Raw genomic sequence first — 19,251 nt, forward strand, 5'->3', positions numbered from 1 at the left:
TTCTGACTTCAATTATTAATTTTTTCGTTTACACACTCGTATATCTGTTTACTTGTTAAATTTATTTATTTGATTTCAGTCAAATTGCAATGAATGTTTTAACAAATGCGGGTACAAATGCAGCTATCCTTCTCATTAAAGAGCAAATCCTTGAAGGAAGAGTTACCGGGGAAAGACGAAGCCAATCTATTTCTATCCTACCCATTACTCTGAAGACTCCTACAATTGAAATTTTGAGTGAATTAGTGGTAAGTAGTCATTTACCTTTGTAAAACATACTATCTTACAGCCAGGAACACTCATGGAAATTTCACTGGAAAAATTTCACTGATGGTATAGAACTGAAAATAATGGTATAGAGCCGGATTTTTGCTCTAACTGATATGTTCTCTAGGGACTAAGTTTTATGAAGATAATTCCAGCAGCACAGTCAATTACCTAAAATCATAATATCATGTGTGAGGAAGATTGGACAATTGCTACTCACTTACTCGAATGGAAAACGAGGTCTATTTCTCCTTTATTCCTCCTAGAGCTCACTCCTTTACAGTGGCTTTATCAGTAATGTGATGATATCAGTAATCATCATTAGCAATCAGGATGATATCAATAATCAGTAATTTGTTATCTTCTTACTTATTTTTCTTTGTATATAAAACGACTTAAAACAGTTTTAGTCAATTTGGAATTTGGCCCAGCCTCTTTTGGCCACATTTACAGTCATTTCTGATTACAGAACGTCCCATATAGCAACTAAACTTTGGACAAAGACCTGACAAGTACCCCTCTACACGTTTGCTGGAGAAATTGTTGAAACAAGGGCATGATTAGTTGGTTTTGTCAAGTTGCTTGAGATATGGAAGTAACCATAATGAAAATTAAATTAATCATACAATTTATACTTTTCAAGCATCAGCATAGTGGTGCGTCAAAACGCTGCATAAGCGACTGAAGAGAGTTCTATGGCAATGTTATTGCCACCACAACGGCACTGTTTAAAAATACCACAAAAATCAGTGATCAATGTCAATGTTAATGAATAGTGTCAACAATGTCAATATAACAATAGCCCCTGATACCTCATAACCCGATTTTAAATATACTTGAGCTATTCCCAGCGGTTTCTCCGTGAGTGATCGGAGTGGAGTCTCAATACAGATGAAAAATGTAATCAGTGATGGACCTTGTCTAGGATGGGCGCTGTAGTAGATAATAGCTATCTGGGAGAACAATTTGCTACGCATTTTTTACCCTGGAGTATTTTTCGTTTTTTTTTATACTTATTTAAAAATACCGTATGGTTATACTTCCTTAATTTTCGAATCTGAAAAAGAACACATAAAAATGTTGTTTATCTAAAGGAGAGCATTAGGAGATGTCTGTAAACTATTCTAATTTTGGATAACCCAGTCTACAATGCTACTTTTACTCCATTTTTAATTTTAGGATCTACTGGAATCAAAAGTTGTAAAAGAAGATGAAATATTTGAAGCAACTTTGGCTTTGTCCGTCAGCAATATTATTTATCAAGCCTGTGTCAATAAGACATTGAGTCGTCGCCTTTATCCAACCCTGGTAATGGGTGATTTTTGCTCTCCTAACGAGCCTCTTATCGTGAAAAAGCTTATACCGTATTTTGCTGAGAAGATTGAATCATCGAAATGTAAGTAGACTTTCTGTGACTGTGGTAACCAGCCGTTTTCTTTATTTTTTAGAGTAGAAACAGACTTTATTGTCTGGTAGGCATTCACGCCATAGTCAATGAAGCAATAGTGTTAACTTAAAAAAAAAAAAAATTCCATCTACCTTTTTTCAGTTTCATCAATCTCATAGATGTGGGTACTGGGGCTGATTTAATGATCAAGCAGTTTAGTGGTAAGGAACTGCAAGTAAGGAGTGACCAGGCTTATCAATAGCCAAAAACTTAAAAACAGAATTCTGATACCCAAAGACATATCAAAAGAATTGGCTTATTATGATGATTCCAAATATATAAGTTTCATTAAGTTTAGTCGTACCCATCAAAAGCTACGAGCCTGAGAAAATTTTTCAAGATACTAAAAAAAAGGGAAAGATCCGCTAAAAGTCATAGAATTCTAATGAAAATTACACTATCAGATTCAGCATATCAAAAACCCCTACTGTAGAGGATTCAATCTCCTATCTGCAAAAATGTAGCATTTTGTATTTTTTTTTTTTTGCCAGAAGAGACTTCCAAACTTTTATCTACATCATTTTTAAGTTCAAAATTTCTTCTTAAATAAACTAATTTGTTTCCTACTGAAAGTAAGTGAATGTTTCAATAATTCTTTTGTTTATTTTTGGGTTTTTGTTTCAACCGGATTTATAAAGGCGTTACTACAAGTGTTTCTAAATTATCCTATTTTCCAAATCCTTTTATAATGCACATTAAATTAATTATAGCATCCATCTGACTTTAAAAAAAAACATGAGTAAAAAACTAATAGAAAAACATTCAAAAATTAAATTAAAAAACATGTTTTTTTAACTGACAGTAAGGACCTACATTAAAACTTAAAACTAACAGAAACTATTCCTTATATGAAAGGCTCTGTCCCCTCCTCACCGCCCATCTCTGTAGTTTTTTTTTATTAATTTAAAAAGTAGAGTTATGACAAAAAGTCAAACTTTAGCTAAAAAAGTGGGGCTTCGAAGAGGAGACTGCGCCTTTCATATACGGAATAGTTTCTGTTACTTTTGATTTTTAATGTCGCTCCTTACTTTTAATTAAAAAAACTTTGTTTTTATTTAATAAACTAAAAGTTCTAGTGTCCTTCTTACGGTTGAAAACGATCGGGGAATGCCTCCAAGTGCTCCTGCAGCCACTTATGGCATCAAATCGAAAAATCTAGAAGCTGTTTTAATCAAAACGTTTGAACGCTCCAAAAACTGCGCCTGTACTGGCGTCATTATTGATATATCCCCAGGTCCAAGGGCTTTAAATTATGCAAATACACTCTTCAAAACAGATGTTTCATAGTTAAATTTTAGTAGAAAGGACTGGGAAACAACCCGAGGCAGGCGGAATCTGGGTGAGGAGTCTCTTTTGGGAAAAACATTTTCCGTGCCAGGGTTTGCCATAAAATTTTAAGAAAAAGAGAGGCGCAAGGTAATTATCCTGCACTCAAATGTTCCTAAAATGGCTTTTTTTTAGAAGAAGAGAATATGGAATATTACATTCTTTGAAAATGGGTGGAGCCGGGGCTTATCCCTTATTTAGAAAGGTAGTATTTAAATCTCCTTAAAAGCAGAGTGGTACCAAGATTTCAATCTAAATAATTTCAGGGTCCTAATCAGGACCATGGGCAAAATCCCTTCTACATGGCAAATTTCATAACCATCATAACCTTTGATTGTGATTTGTGATTTTCATAACCATTGTAATTTGTGATTTGTGATGTGTGATTTTCATAACCATTGTCTAAAGAGCGAATTTTAAAGATACTAAGCAATGATAAGAAAATAAAATGACGAGGTGAAATCTAAGTGCCATCTGATTATTAATTTCGGTTCAAAATTTATAGATAGCTCTGTTTCTAACCTTTCTTATTTTTGCTTGCCCACAGAAGTTTTTAACCCAAATTGGACCTTTGATACCAAGGTCTTTGCTCTTTGGGATCCAAAATAAGGATAGCAGCTTATTAAGTTTGGGCTCCAGATTCACCTAAAGTCAGGATAGCAGCTTGTGGATTTTTACCCTAGGAAAACAAATAACTCAAATAAATGGGATGATTGTATCTCCCGTATATAAGGTAGAGCAACCATGGATACTTTTTAGCAAAATAAATGTTTAATTCTTACGACCGTATATTCGGTTCTTGGGGAAGAAGGAAGGGGTGGTAGTTGTAAACCAACAACAATTCGTCTTTATTTTTAGTTCCTTCTGTTTTATTGACATCTTTTCCTTACATTACAGTTTTAGCCACCAAAGATCCTATTGGTACCTTCAATACATGGAAGTATTATAGTACCATCTATATATACCATTATAATTTTCTTGAGCACTGAAACTAAAAGTAATGATCCAGTCAGTATGCTTTGTTCTTTATTAAACTACTTTATTGATTTTCCTCTGCCCAGAAATCAGAGACAGGCAAGCCCGATTTCAGATACATTAAAAAAAAAAAAAATTAACCGAAAGTAAGGAGCGACATTAAAACTTAAGCGAACAGAAATTTTTCTGTTCGCTTACTCTACTTTTTAAGACAATAAAAGCTTAGGCGTAAAGAGCGACGCGTTGAGAAGGAGACAGCCCCTTTCATATACGGAATAATTTCTGTTCGTTTAAGTTTTAATGTCGCTCCTTATTTTAAGTTAAAAAAAAATGGTTTTTTAATTTAATTTCTGAATGTTTTTGAATTAATGCAGGTTTTGAATTTGGCTCACCGTGCATGAATAATTAAAACGAAATTTGCATATTAATTTAATTTTTTTTTGGCTAAATGGCTTTCTCAAAATTATTCCTCATATGACAATCTTGGGCTTCTTTTTATTACGTATGTAAAGGAGGTTGCCTCCTCCTCAGCACCTCACTGTTTACGCTAAAATTTAAATTAGTACTTAAAAAAAGCATATTATTGTTCGAATTAAATGGCCCTTGTGTTTTATGAGTCATTATTAAAGAATTGGGACAAAATTCAAACTCTAGCGTAAAGAGCGAGGTGTTGAGCCCCTTTATATACGTTTTATACATTTATATATGCTTCGTTTTAAGTTTTAATGTTGCTCCTTACTTTCAGTTGAAAAAACTTCTTTTTTATTTAATTTTTTATCTTTTTAAATAATACCAGGTAGTCTGGCCTAACCTCCATCGAGAAACCCCCTATCCACGGAAATATCCTCTATATAATTCAATCCCGGTGAAAATTTAGCCCGGAAAATTACTGTAACCCACTATGCGCGTAAAATTGGGTCGGAAAAGAGCAAGCAAGATATATAAACATAATTTTTTATAAGAATTCTGGCAAATTCTCCAGTGTATAATTTCCCCTGACAAGTTCACTCCCTAGAAACTTCTCTCCCCATGGCAAGCTCCGCACTGGAAAAAAAAACCAGCAAGAAATTTGCCCCCACCCACCCAAAAATGTATGCCTACATCCTAATGACAAATAGCATTTACAAACAATGGACAAGTTTTATAAGTTAAAGACCTTTCTACTGGGGCTGGGGGGGTCATGCTATACCTAAATGCTTGATGAGTAAGATTATACTTAATAAAATTTTAATATTTGAAATCAGCATAAAAAGCTGATTCTTTTGAAATATATATTGATGTCGTAATGATGTAAAACTCCTTTTTTTAGAGTTTCGGCTACTATTGAGCCGGGTCGCTCCTTATTTACAGTTCGTTTGATTAAACGGCCCTTGTGTTTCAGGAGTCATTATTAAAGAATTGGGACAAAATTCAAACTTTAGCGTAAAGAGTGAGGCACTGAGGAGGGGGCAACCCCCTTTATATACGTAATAATTCCTATTCGTTTTAAGTTCTCATGTTGCTCCTTACTTTTAGTTGAAAAAACTTGTTTTTTTATTTAATTTCTGATCGTTTTTTTAAATAATGCGTGGAAATTTGGCCCCACCTCAATGTAGAAACCCCGTCCCCAGGGAAATATCCTCAAGACAATTCAATCCCGGTGAAAATTTACCCCGGACAATTATTCTTAACCATTCCGTGCGTAAACCTGAAAAGAGAAAGCAATACATATACAAAGAATTTTGTATAAGAATTCTGGCAAATTACCCCAGTGTATAATTTCGCCTGACCAGTTCACTCCCTGGAAACTTCCCTCTCCATAGAAAATTTCCTCTGTGGAAAACCCCCCTGCAGAAATTCTCCCCCCCACCCGTAAATGTATGCCTACATCCCGATAAAAAATACCTTACCTTATACCTTAGATCCTCCTGTGCCTCCAGAGGCGCTCAGGGCATTCAAGAAGAGTTGCCAGTCATCTTTCCTCTCTGAAGCCGCCCAGAGATCTTCTCATTTCAGCTTAGATCGAGGCCTTGAGGTTTGTGAGGTCAGCCCGGTAGCTGCGTCGTAGGGTGTTTTTGGGGTGTCCTCTTCTTCTGGTACCGCGTGGCTGCTACTTAAGGACGACCTTCGGTACTCGAGTTTCGGGCATGCGGATCACATGACCTAGGTATCTCCACCTCCTATATATGATTACTTTGGTTACCAGTGGCTGAGATGCCTTCTGTCGTATAGTAGCGTTTGCTACCTTTTGGGACCATTGGATATTTAGAATGCGCCTTAAACACAAGTTTTCGAATGCGAGGAGTTTCTTTTCAAGTATTTGATCTATTTGCCAAGTTTCAGTACCATAACAAAGCGCTGAGAAAATGTTGAACAGCCTCAGCTTGAGTTGGAGAGAGCACTTCGGGCTGCGCCAAATTTGAGACAGTTTCTTGAAAGATACATTAGCCTGGCCGATTCTTAACTTGACCTGTCGCTGACATGATCCTGAATTGTGGATGGTACTTCCTAAGTACTTGAACTCTACGACTTGCTCTATTGTCAGGCAATTGCATCGTAGGTCGAGTGGAGATCCAATGTTCACCATACTTTTTGTTTTGTTGGTATTTAACTTAAGGCCAAAAGTTTCGGCAGCGTCAATGACTTGGTTAAGGTAATGCTGGAGCTTTTGTTTGCGGGAATCTAGGAGGCTGATATCGTCAGCAAAATAAGCATCTCCGAGTCTCTTATTATCCAACTGAATCCCATGTCTGTCGCAGGTCCGGAGAATATAATCAGTGACAAGAATAAATATCAGTGGTGATAGGACACAGCCCTGTTTCACCCCTGTCATGATACAAAGGTAACCGGTACTCCCGTCACTCGTCTTCACGCAGAATGCTTCAATGATTCGAATGAGCTTATCAGGAATACCATAGTATTGGAGAACCATCCAAAGCGTTTGGTCGATCTACCGAGTCAACAGCTTTTTTGAAGTCTATAAAGACCAAGTAAAGCTTATTGCGCCATTCCTTCGCTTCTTCTAGCAGAATTCTAAGAGTAAATACAAGATCACCTCGTGATTGGTTTGGCCGGAATCCATGCTGCTCCTCTCGGAGATGTTCGTTCAACGCTGGTTGGATTCTGTTAAGAATTATAGTTACAGTGGTTTGCTAGGTATAGATACAAGGCTGATATCTCGCCAGTTGTCGCACTTTGCAGTGTCGCCTTCTGTGAATATTTTGACGAGAGTACGTTTTGCCTAATCCTTAGGAATTTCTTCAGTTCTCCAAATTATACGTGGCCCATACGGTTATGCATGCAGCTACTGAGTATTTAATCATTTCAGCTGCAATTCGGTCTTCCCCAGGGGACTTTTCAGCTTCTTAGAAACATATAGTATCTCCCCAACAAAGGATACTTTAATATCGCCGGCTAGATTTAGAAATGGCGTATCTGGTATACCTGGAGGATCAGCAGGTGGTGGTCTATTTAATAAATTTTCGAAATGCGTCGCCAAGGCTTCGTGCACTTTATGAGGGCGAGTAAGAAGTCGTCGAAACTTATCTTTGACGAATCTATCTGTCATTGGACGTTTTCCAACTATCTCATTGGTGATACGGTACACTGACCGAGAGTCTCCTCGTTTAGTAGCTTCTCCAGCCTTCTGAGCTTTCTGTTCAAAGCTACGGTGTTTACCAGCACAGACGCTCATCTTTATAGTCTTATCAAGCACAGCATACTCCAGTTCAAGAGGGTGTCTCGCATCAGGGGAAAGAGTGTCGAGAAGAGATTTCTTCTTGTCATCCCTCTTCTCGATCAGATCCCACGATTCGACGGAGATCCGTCCATACTTTGGCAAATTTTTCATACCAAGCGTTCCGTAAGAAGTATTATTGTAGGTTTTTTCTGATTACATTCCAATCTTTTTCTCAAATCTGTTGGTCAGTTTTAACACAAAATGCAACCGAATTTCTAAGTAACTCAGTTTTTCGCAGTTATAGGGTGATTGCCTAGCTGTCCTCACCTTTCTCGGGGCTGACAAATTTACTCTGATTTTTTCATTAATCAGGCTATGGTCAGAGAAGATATAAACACCTCTAATCGCTCGCACATCATACAGCGACTTCTGCTACTTCTTACCAATAAGAAAGTGGTCGATCTGGTTTTTTTGTGTCGATTAGGTGAAGTCCAGGAGTGAGTATATCTCTATGGACGAAGAAAAAAGGGTGGGGAAGGAGACCTAGTTGCCCTCCAATTTGTGTTCACTTAAAAAGGGCACTAGAACTTTTAATTTTCGTTAGTATGAGCCCTCTCCCGATATTCTAGGACCATTGGGTCAATACGATCACTCCTGGGAAAAACAACAACAAATAAACACGCATCCGTGATCTTTCTTCTGTCAAAAAATACAAAATTCCAAGTTTTGCAGACAAATTTTGCAGATTCGAAAATTCAGGAACGTTTTTTTCAAATTTTTTAACATTTGATGGGTAAGACTAAACCTAATCAAATTTAAATATTTGAAATCAGCATGAAAAGCAAATTCTTTTGATATATCTGTTGATGTCAAAATTGTGTATTTTAGAGTTTCAGTTACTATTGAGCCGGGTCGCTCCTTACTTACAGTTCGTTACCACAAACTGTTTGATTAAAATTTCTCCGGTACCACAGTAAGCCACAACTCCAATTTTATATCCAAAGTGGCCCAACTTGTGTTCCATGGAATTGACTTTAGTTTTACCTCTCAGTTTTACCTTTCATGGATTTGAGGCATTTGGATAATACTTATTGAAAGAACTAAGTTTCTTGTCTAAAAATTGTAGTCAAACAGTTCGTGGTAACGAACTATAAGTAAGGAGTGATCCGGCTCAAGAGTAACCGAAACTCTAAAAAAACGGAATTTTGATACCAATAGATACATCAAAAGAATCATATTTTTATACTGATTTCAAATTATATAAATTTCATCTAGGTTAGTCTTAGCCATAAAAAGTTACGCGCCTGAGAAAATTTGCCTTATTTTCGAAAAAAAGAAGGAAACACCCCCTGAAAGTCATAGTGCTTTAATGAAAATAACACCATCAGATTCAGCGTATCAGAGAACCCAACTAGAGAAGCTTCAAGGTCCTATCTGCAAAAATGTGGAATTTTGTATTTTTTGCCAGAAGAAAGATCACGGATGGGTGTTTATTTGTTTTTTGTTTTGTTTTTTTTTTCCAAGGGTGATCGTATCGACCCAGTGGTCCTAGAATTTTGCAGGAGGGCTCATTCGAACAGAAATTAAAAATTCTACGGCCCTTTTTAAGTGACCAAAAATTAGAGGGCAACTAGGCCCCCTCCCAAGCTCATTTTTTCCTAAAGTCACCTGATCAAAATCTTGAGATAAACATTTTTTTCAGCATAGTCGAAAATCTACTAAATATGTCTTTGAGGATGACTTAATCCCCCGCAGTCCCCGGGGGAAGGTCTACAATTTATGAACCTTGCCCAATGTTTACATATAGTATTGGTTTGAAGTATACAGAAGTTTTCAGGGGAATTTTTGCTGGTAGTGGGGGGGGGGGCTCTCGGGTGACGTGGGAGGATCTTTCCATGGAAGAAGTTTTCAGGGGGGAGGGACATTACTATGAAGGGGGTGCCGGATTTCCTAGCATTATTTAAAAAAAAACGATCAGAAATTAAATTTAAAAAAAAACAATTTTTTCCACGGAAAGTAAGGAGCAACATTTGCGAAGCGTTGAAAAGGGGACAGCCCCTTTCATATATGGAATAATTCCTGTCCCTTCTAATTTTTAATGTCGCTCCTTACTTTCAGTTAAAAAAAACTTGTTTTTTATTTAATTTCACTGAGAGTCAAAATTAAGATTTTTTCCTGAAGAGCCAAAATATCTTGTTCTTATGCAAGTTCTTTGGCTGGATACTAGAAATAAATCCCTAATTTTATGTTATCCATGTTTTTTTTAAGAACAATATCATTAGTTCATTTTTGATTTCAGAATTTTTAAGGGTTGAAGGTTAATTGTTAAAAGGTAAAGGTAATTGGTTGTAGAATGCACCAAAATTAAATATCTCTAGCTTTTAATTGCTCAAACTTCAAGATCAAGTAATTTGATATTTATTTTTTTAAGTGTAGGCGGTATTTAAGTACTGATATTAGTTTAAGAATTTGAAAGTTTTGGTACCAGCTACGGGAGAGGAAGTGGAATTAAAAAAATCACAAAAAACTTTTGTTGTTTTTGTACAGTTTCTAAAAGCGATATTTCATGTTAAATTTAGAGATCTGACTAATTATTTTTCCAGGCCCGTGGTTTTTTTTTTAATAACCTTGAACTTTTATTACTCAATATTTAGTTGGAATTAGCGTAAATAATGGATGCTAAAAAGTTTTTTTTTTTATTTAGTATGTAAAGCTGCAGTAGGACCATTTTTAGAGGCTTTTTTTAATATGTTTAGCTTGTAACTGCTCAAACTTCAAGATTAAAGTGGTATAATTTTTTCCAAGAAATATACTAGAAAATATAAAACTGAAAAATATAAAGCATTTAAAGTAATCGTTTTTGATTTCATTTTCAAAATTGCGCAAGCAGGGCTTGGAAATTTCTTGAACCAAGTACATCAGTGTAATTACTTTTGGCGTTGATACTAAAACTGTGGCTTCATCAGACAGTTTCATGACCCTTTGGTGCATTTTTCCACAATTAAATGGTATTAATAGCTCAAATGGTGCTTTTGAACTGTGACATTTTGAAAAATAAGCGTCCAATAACATGCATTCCTGTTTCAGCAACATTTGAAAAAATGGCTTTCCTGACTGCTCTTGGCAACCTTGGACATGAGGGAATCCTACCAGTCTTGGCCAGTGTTGTTGAATGTGAAGAAGAATTGGAGCACTCTCTGAGGAGATGGCATACCAAACATGGTCTTCCATCAGAATTTTCAGCTTACAAGGTAAAAGGGCTACTCGCACGCAGTTGTTGTTTTTTTTCTTTTTGTCGGCTAAAGATTTGTCCGAGTTTTATCGATTTCATTTTGCGGCTCGAAGTTCGTAACTTTCATTTGATGTGTGTCTAATTTGTCGCTTTAAGTAATTAAGAAACCTAAATATATTGTAAACTTCTCATTTATGCTAAAATTTATAAATTTAACATCATACGAGAAACTATAGAAGACGGTCAAACGAAGACATTTTTTTCTAAATATTTTTTTTTTTTTACAAAAATATTCACCATCGATAGACGTGCAATAAACGAAGTCTATTTTTTCCTTTCTTTTCTTCACATACCAAATTCACGATTAGCAACATAATGCCATCTAGCTATGAGCATAAAGCTTTTGAAACTACGAAAGCATTTGAATTTAGTCATAACACTCTCTCTCTCTCTCTCTCTCTCTCTCTCTCTCTCTCTCTCTCTCTCTCTCTCTCTCTCTCTCTCTCTCTATCTCTCTCTCTCTCTCTCTCTCTCTATCTCTCTCTCTCTCTCCCCCCCTCTCTCTCTCTCTCTCTCTCTCTCTCTCTCTTTCTCTCTCTCTCCGTCTTTCCCTCTCCCCCTCTCTCTTTCTCTCTCTCCTCTCTTTCACTGATGAATTATTTTGATATCTCTTAATAATTATAACTGAAAGGTTAGCAACGCATTCGCAACAAAAGAGAAGAAAATAGATTTAAAAAGTATTCTTAGAATTTATTATTCTAGAAAGGAGCAAAGAGAAGTCACGAACTCGATAAAGAGGACATTGAAGAATTGGCTGAGCTATCAAGGTTCAAACAAGGGGCCTGGTCGAAGAAATATTTTGAGGATCTAGTCTTAGGAAAGAAAACAAAACGTAGCCTAAGAGCCTTTTATGAAAATGAATATGCCAAATGTAAGTAGTATATTTTCATGTTGTCCTTTAGATTTGGTAATCATAGGAAAAATTCAGTATTGAGCAGATAAAGCCCGTGAAATTGTATTTCAGGAAAAAGGCTTTTGAGGTTTTGTGACGAAATCCCTTTAGAAATTACCAACTTATTTACTTTCGTTCATAAATATAGAAACGGTGACTCGGAAACTGACCAATCAGATATAAGACCAATATTTAAGGACGAATTGGCTAGATTATCGGCAAGCAATGAACACAATACACGTACGCACTTATTCATTCATGTCTGAGTTGGACAAATATTGTCATGATTGAAAATAATAAAAAATTCAAAAAGCAAACGAATATTTCGTATTATAAAAGAACTACTGGAAAACTATATACATATTCGTATTTCTTGGAGGACAGTAGGGAGGGCCCAAAAACCCAACCCATTTCTTGCGCATCTGTCTGATATCGTTTAACATGTGTTGAAAAAAAACGGTCTTGGTTTGCTGTTACTACGGAGGGAAATAAGATTGGAGCACGAACACCGTGGCAAATATGGGGTTGAGCTGCTATATTTGACTATCGGTTGTTTCAAAACGTCAGAAAATAGACTTGTTTCGCTCTAAGGCTAAACCGTAAAACCTAAACCATAAATTATGTAAAACTTAAAGAAAACTATTTCATTAAGTTTCTCAAAAAAATGTGCTGACAGAACTTAAAATTTTCCAAAACCAAGTGTTTTTCAAGAAACATTAAACCAGTTCAATTTGCTGCACATTTGTTAATTATATATTAGAGTACCAAAGACATCAAAATAAAAACATTTTAAAACATTTTTCGCCCATGCATTCATTTTATTATTGATCATATCTGAAAGTCGTGATTTTCTAAGATTTTTTTTTGGCTGTTGCAAAATTACGAAGTTTTCCGGATAGTGCATATTTTTTTAGTTTTGGCACGTTTAACAGTGTAAGCACATAAGCATAACTAATTGGTTTGATTTGACAACGCTTTTCGTCCAAGGAAATTCAACAGTTAATAACCATTATTAACTTATGATAACCGTTTTTCGGAGATCAGTATTGTCTTGTCTATTGAGTCCCAAAGCCAATTATATCTTCAATGGGAAATTCCAATTTCTTAAGCTATAAGGGGACATGTGTTCTTACCCTATTTTTTACTGATTCTTACCCACGTTTCTTTGTGCAATTTGGCACCCCTTACTGCCAAAAACTACCTAACAGCGTATGGAGGCCTTTTTCAATTAAAAATTGAAAAAGAACTTCAGATGGAGTTAGGTAACAAAATAAAATAACAAAAAATAATACATAAAAATAATTTAAAAACAAATACTTAAAAATTTATTATAATAAAAAATCACAATAATAATAAAAATAATAAAATTATACTAATTAATATATAATAATTATAATAAAAAATAATAATAAGAAGAAAGAATAAAGAAAATAATAAAAAAAATTTATTATGTAAAAAATAAAAAAATTATAAAATAAAATAATAATAAAATTGACATTTCATTAAAAATTGAAATGCCGATTTTATTATTATTTTTTAACGTATACATGTCTGTGTGACTTCCTATATTCAAACACTTGGATTTTCTTTTCACTATCCTTGGTAATTTATTTCTAAATTTGTTAAATGCAGTTTCAAATAAGATTACGAGTTAAACCCCTTCCCAGAAAATTGGTAGCTTTAGCAGAAAAGTAAAGCAATACTAAATAGATATATTAAATACGTCACTGCCAAGATTTAATTAAAACCTGCTAATACTTAAAGAGGAAAAGAGAGAAAAGGAATAATAAAGAAAATAAATTTGATTGTGAAATAGAAAAAATATTGCTTATCAGCCTAAAAGGGATGCTAAAGAAACATTCAAAAAGGAATAGAACAACTTTCTTTAACGATATAAACAAAACGTAAAAAGAGGCCGTATCCAGGAATGGGGGATACCGGGTTTGACCCCCCCCCCCAAAAAAAAAAAATTACCGGACTCCTAAAAACATAACAAAAATGTACGTAAACAAGTTTTTGATGTGTTTTTTCAAGATTCTTCGTAAACATTCTCCCCCAAATCAAAATCCTGGATACATCCTTGAACGTAAGGTTACAGATATTGAACAGTTCATAGTAATAAACGGCACGTAAGGAACGCTACTTGTGAATAGAAACTAGAACCCACCAACAAAATAGTTCTTAAAAAAAAAATTTTATAAAACATTTACTTAATATGCTAATTCTAAATATATAAATTTATTAATTTTAAAGTTACCTATAAAAATTTCATCTACATTAGAAAGTTTACACAATTGAAAAAGCGAAGAAATACCTCCAATTTTTTTTTAAAACTTTTCATATTTTTTCTAATAATTTCTGCCTCCAATAAGTAGAGATCTTCTGTATACGTAATAAAAACATTACTGCTGTTAAATTTATATATGAGCTTTTTATTGCTGTATTTATCGATACCACTGCAAACTTACACTTGGAAAAGTACAAAATCTGTCATGATTATCCAGCACCAAAGAAAAACAGCTAAAAAACAAGTTCAGCATCCACAGTATAGAGGGCGAACCGAAAAGTTGCTCTTGAGGTACCAAGAGCATTGAAAATAAACTCTCGTTCTTTAGATTGGTGAAGTGGAGAATTGCACAACCATATATATTTCAAAGAATTGGAAAAAATTGGAAATTCGATTTTTAGTTAACAAGATATTCATCTGCAGTTATGATAATTTTGGCAGGGGCAGGCAGAAATTAAAAAAAAAAGAAAAAAGAAAAAAATGTTGGTGAAAATTCAGCAAACAATAAGCTAAAAATATATTTGTAGCTTTCCTTTGATGGTGCAGCTATTTTTTAGAATCTTGATGATTATTAATGGTTGCATTTCTACAGATGAAAAACGTTGTCAAATTAAGTAATTAGTTTTCCTTATTTATTTTCACAGGTTAACATAGCAACACTGACAACATGTGGTATTGCTCTAAAAACCTCATAATTTTGGGAAAAAAAGAAATATTAAGGAAATCACAGATTTCAGGTCTGAATGCACCTAAAATGGGTCCAGGGACAAAAATTGTTTCTGATTTCATCTCCTTTTTATTTAAATAAGTGCGAATTTTGAACAAAAGCAAAATTATTACAAATGATATTCTATAAAGAAATAAAAAAATAGCAACAGGTTACTGATCCGAACTCGAGGTATATGACTATGGGTTTCAGTACTCTTAATCTCTTACCAAGAACTAATGGGAATTTCACTAAGACTCCTTAAAGCTTCCTTACTCTCCTTTTATGTTGTCCAGATTACAGTCGGAAAAATTTTCCCCGGATTTAATGAAACTCAAAAGCTGTTTTTAGGAAAACATGTGTTAATTTTAACTTTGAAGTTAGCATTAACTTTAAATAGGTTAACTTTAATGCATCTTGAGAGTATCTAATTTCTAGTATCATATAATTAATTAATTTATGAATCTGGGAAACTCACAATAAAGTAATGTTTGAATTCTTTGTTACCTGGTATACAAAATGATTTTCTTTTTTTAACAAAAACTTAAATCTTTGTAGATCCAAGAGGAGAAGAAGAGGAAGAACTAGAGATTTCAGAGTCCTTAAGAAAAAGACATGGCATTCCAAGACATGAAAAAATTACTATCAATACTCTCAAGAAATACAACATACCAACAGATAAAGTTCTCAGATCCGGTAAGTAGCCCTGGTGATAATTGAATGAAAAAGATCCTAAAGATTAGTAAAGCATGTCGTGAGAGGTAGGTGTAGTGATAATGAGGAAATCATAAGAGATGAAGTTCAAGCCCTCTATGAGAGAAAACAACCAATACAGTCTCATATTACTCAGAAAAACCATACAATTTGTCTAGCACCTGCTATTTTTTCTAGAAGAAAGCCCGCTTTGCGGGCTTTTATCATCTCATCCTGATCGCTTCACTTCTTCTCATAAATTTGACCTAGCTTCGTTTCGGGCCACAACCCTTGAATTGGTCCTCGCTTCACTTAGGCTATCGACTATTGTAGCCTTGTTCTATGCAGTGATATTGTCAGGTTTTCTTCTGTTTTTATATTTTAGTCGATAATCATTTTCACCATTGCAAGGGTGACATGCAGAAATTTAACGTTTCTAGCTTCACTATTTAAAATGTTTTCCAGTGTATGCAAAGACAAACATACATACTTGAATTTATATCAAGACTGATTCTAAGCTTGAGATTTCTTTTATTAGGAAGGTGTTTTATTGTTCAGCGAAAAAAATATATGAATAAATAATTCCTAACTGTGGTTTGTGAAAACATTTATCATATAGGAAAAAAACATATGATAAAATATTCAGGAAAAAAAATCAGTATAAATCTGATATTTAATGCTTTATAAAAATGCTTATTTGATACGTAGTATTCCACACATTTTGAAACAAAGTCATTTCTGTATGCTTGTTTTCAGAAAGTCGAAGGCTTTTCGAAGATGAAGAAGAAGATGTCGAGATACCTCACGACGTACGCCACAAATTCGGAATTCCAGCTCACGAGAAAAAAGTTAATGCTGGAATCCTCAGGAAGTACGGTGTTCCTGCGGAAGAAATAGAAAGACTCTCAAAGAAAAACAGAGGTGACTCATTCAATTTGATTCTGTAAATGAAAGGTTAAGTTAAGTTCGACAGCTTTTTACTGATGAAAAGAAGCGGTAACGAATAATCAACAATTATTCAAAAATTATATTGGAATAGTATATAATACTAATACTAGGGTAAATGCTTATATAAGTATTTTCAAGGGAGGGCGAAGATTTTAAACAAGACAAGTTGTTCTCGTGTCACAAAAAATAGCTTTCTCAGTTTTAAAAACTATTTAATTTTTTTTGAATTTGGAGGTAGCGTGGCTCATTGGCATTCCACCAAATATTACCTCTAGCAGGTCATAGAATATTTCTTCTTTGTGGGTGACCGGGATAATAAGCAATGATTATCTTCATGAAAGATGTTAAAATCAGCATATTGCTTAGAAGATACACTCAGATTTACACTTGAATATCTCTAAACTCATATGTTTAATCCTAATATAAACGATCTTGGGTCACCTATATTGTCTCAAACCAGTCGTATCTGTGACGTACAGCTCATCTTTCCCCAATACCCTTTAATGGATTATGCTTTTAACATTATATGTTTGTTTGTCGGTAGGTTGGGGTTAACGTATGCCCTTTGTACTCAGCTTATAGCCCTTAGACGCTATGGTAGGTACCAATGCAATCGGATGTTCATCTCTGGTAGTGGGTGCTTAAGAAACGTCTTGTGAGCAATAGACTGAATCCTGAACTCTAAAACTACCCAAAATCAAGCTGACTTGCATTAACAACAAAAGCTTTTCATCAAGTTCAATGGTTTTATTGAATCTCCAAAACACAAAAATACTACCATTAACAAATACGTCACAGGCTCTTTTCATCAACAAGCAGCCCAAGAATCCTAATCCCAATCCTTTGGCTTACCATTTTATATATTTTAAGCCAATCAGAGTTCTTCTATGTTCAAGTTACTGACCTACCAAAACATGAACTACTTCTTAAGGTAGCAATTAATTTGCGTGGTTCCAGACCTCAAATCATAGATTGATGGTTCAGACTATTAACCCATTAATTTATCTTTAACCATATTTTATCTGGCCGTAACTTTCTTTACTCTATATATGTCAACTGTCTAACATATTTTTAATAATTAAGATAATTTGTATATATTTCGACTTCCTTGTCACAACAAAATATTTTAGTATAACAGTTATTATTCTGACGCTTTTTTGGGGGATATTTGATTTTTCCCCCCCTCTGTCCTTTTTTATTTCAATATTCTTGGCCCATGTTTTGCATTTAAACTAATTGTGTTTTTTGCAACTGTTTTGGCTGCAAAATCAAAAATTATTAAAATTAACATTTTAGGTATTCGGTCTTACTTCGACGATGAGCTAGAAGATGAAGAAGAATATGAGTTAACTCCAGCTCAGCGCCGTCAATATTCTATTCCATCTCACGTTGAAAAGGTCAATGAGGGAATCTTAAGGAAGTATGGAGTGCCATCACAAGAAGCCAAGAGATTAGAAAAGAGACTCAGAAGCTCAGGCAAGATTTATTTTTCGTTTTCTAATAATAAATCAGATTGGAAAATTGGCTGTCTTATTCTGAAGTTCCTTATGTATTGAGAATAGTGTTTTTAGAATGATAAATTGTAGTTTTGAAAGCAATGAAAACTTAAACGTTTTACTAGAACAAAAAAAGAGCACGATAAATTAAACAGGACAACAATCCTAGAACCGTTATAATTAGAGTGATTAATTTTATGATAGACCTTTTGTATCTTTTAAATAATTTTCCAAGCGCTATTTTCACTGAAATGACCCCAAAAAACAATTTTTCAAAAAGGTCAAATATTTTACCGATGTTTTTCTATATATTTTTTTCACCGAAATGTCTGTTTTGTCTTTTTCGTTTTTTTTCTCTTTAGTGGAAAATTATCCTAATTTTGATCTCGTGTTTTTATTATTTATTTTTATTCGTTTATTTCTTTTTTTATACGTCATTATGGCCAGTATAGTCTCAGAACGCATTTAGGTGACATGCTGGTAAATGGTACCATTACTGTGGATTAAACATTATTAAGATGTGACATTTCTAATTTTTATCCTATTGTAAGCTAAATAAAATGAAATGAAAATATTGAAAATCAGGTAAAACAATATGTTTGTTTAATTATAATCAAACAGTTCGTGGTAACGAACTGTAAGTAAGGAGCAACCCGGGTCAATATTAACCGAATCTCTAAAAACGGAATTTTGATACCAATTAAATCTAATTCAAGTTTTTTTAACTGAAGGTAAGGAGCGACGTTAAAACTTAAAACGAACAGAAATTATTCCATATATGAAAGGGGCTGTCGCCTCCTCAACGCCTCGCTCTTTACGCTAAAGTTTTTATTGTTTAAATAAAATATGAGTTGTGAGAAAGTCAAGCTTTAGCGTAAAGAGCGGGGCGTTGAGGAGGGGACAGCCCCTTTCATATATGGAATAATTTCTGTTCGTTTTAAGTTTTAACGTCGCTCCTTACTTTCAGTTAAAAAAAGTGTTTTTTTATTTAATTTTTGAACATTTTTGAATTAATGCAGGTTTTGATTTTGGCTCACCGTACATGAATAATTAAAACAAAATTTGTATATTAATTTTACTTTTATTTGTTAAATGGCTAGCTCGAAAGTTGTTTAATTTTATTTACGAACGTTTTTATATAAAAAAAAGTTTTTATATAAATATAAAAAAAAGTTGTTTTTAACTGAAAGTAAGGAGCAATATTAAAACTTAAAACGAACAGAAATGATTACATTTATTAGGGGGTTTGTTCCCTAGTCAATAC

At 34.2% G+C, this 19,251-nt stretch overlaps 1 protein-coding gene across 1 annotated transcript in view; it reads left to right on the forward strand.

Moving 5' to 3' along the window:
* The window catches only part of LOC148947173 (vitellogenin-like), a 117,366-nt gene that overhangs the window by 16,003 nt on the left and 82,112 nt on the right, over positions 1-19,251 (forward strand). Inside the window, exons 5-11 of the mRNA XM_089096914.1 lie at positions 80-248; positions 1,447-1,663; positions 10,761-10,924; positions 11,668-11,836; positions 15,409-15,546; positions 16,300-16,464; positions 17,788-17,967. Coding sequence (XP_088953040.1) covers positions 80-248; positions 1,447-1,663; positions 10,761-10,924; positions 11,668-11,836; positions 15,409-15,546; positions 16,300-16,464; positions 17,788-17,967 — 1,202 coding nt within the window. The remainder of the gene's footprint in view (positions 1-79; positions 249-1,446; positions 1,664-10,760; positions 10,925-11,667; positions 11,837-15,408; positions 15,547-16,299; positions 16,465-17,787; positions 17,968-19,251) is intronic.

Source organism: Artemia sp. Qi Xiang Cuo, chromosome 11 (assembly GCF_049724085.1).
Source record: "Artemia sp. Qi Xiang Cuo chromosome 11, ASM4972408v1, whole genome shotgun sequence".
NCBI classification, from domain to species: domain Eukaryota; kingdom Metazoa; phylum Arthropoda; class Branchiopoda; order Anostraca; family Artemiidae; genus Artemia; species Artemia sp. Qi Xiang Cuo.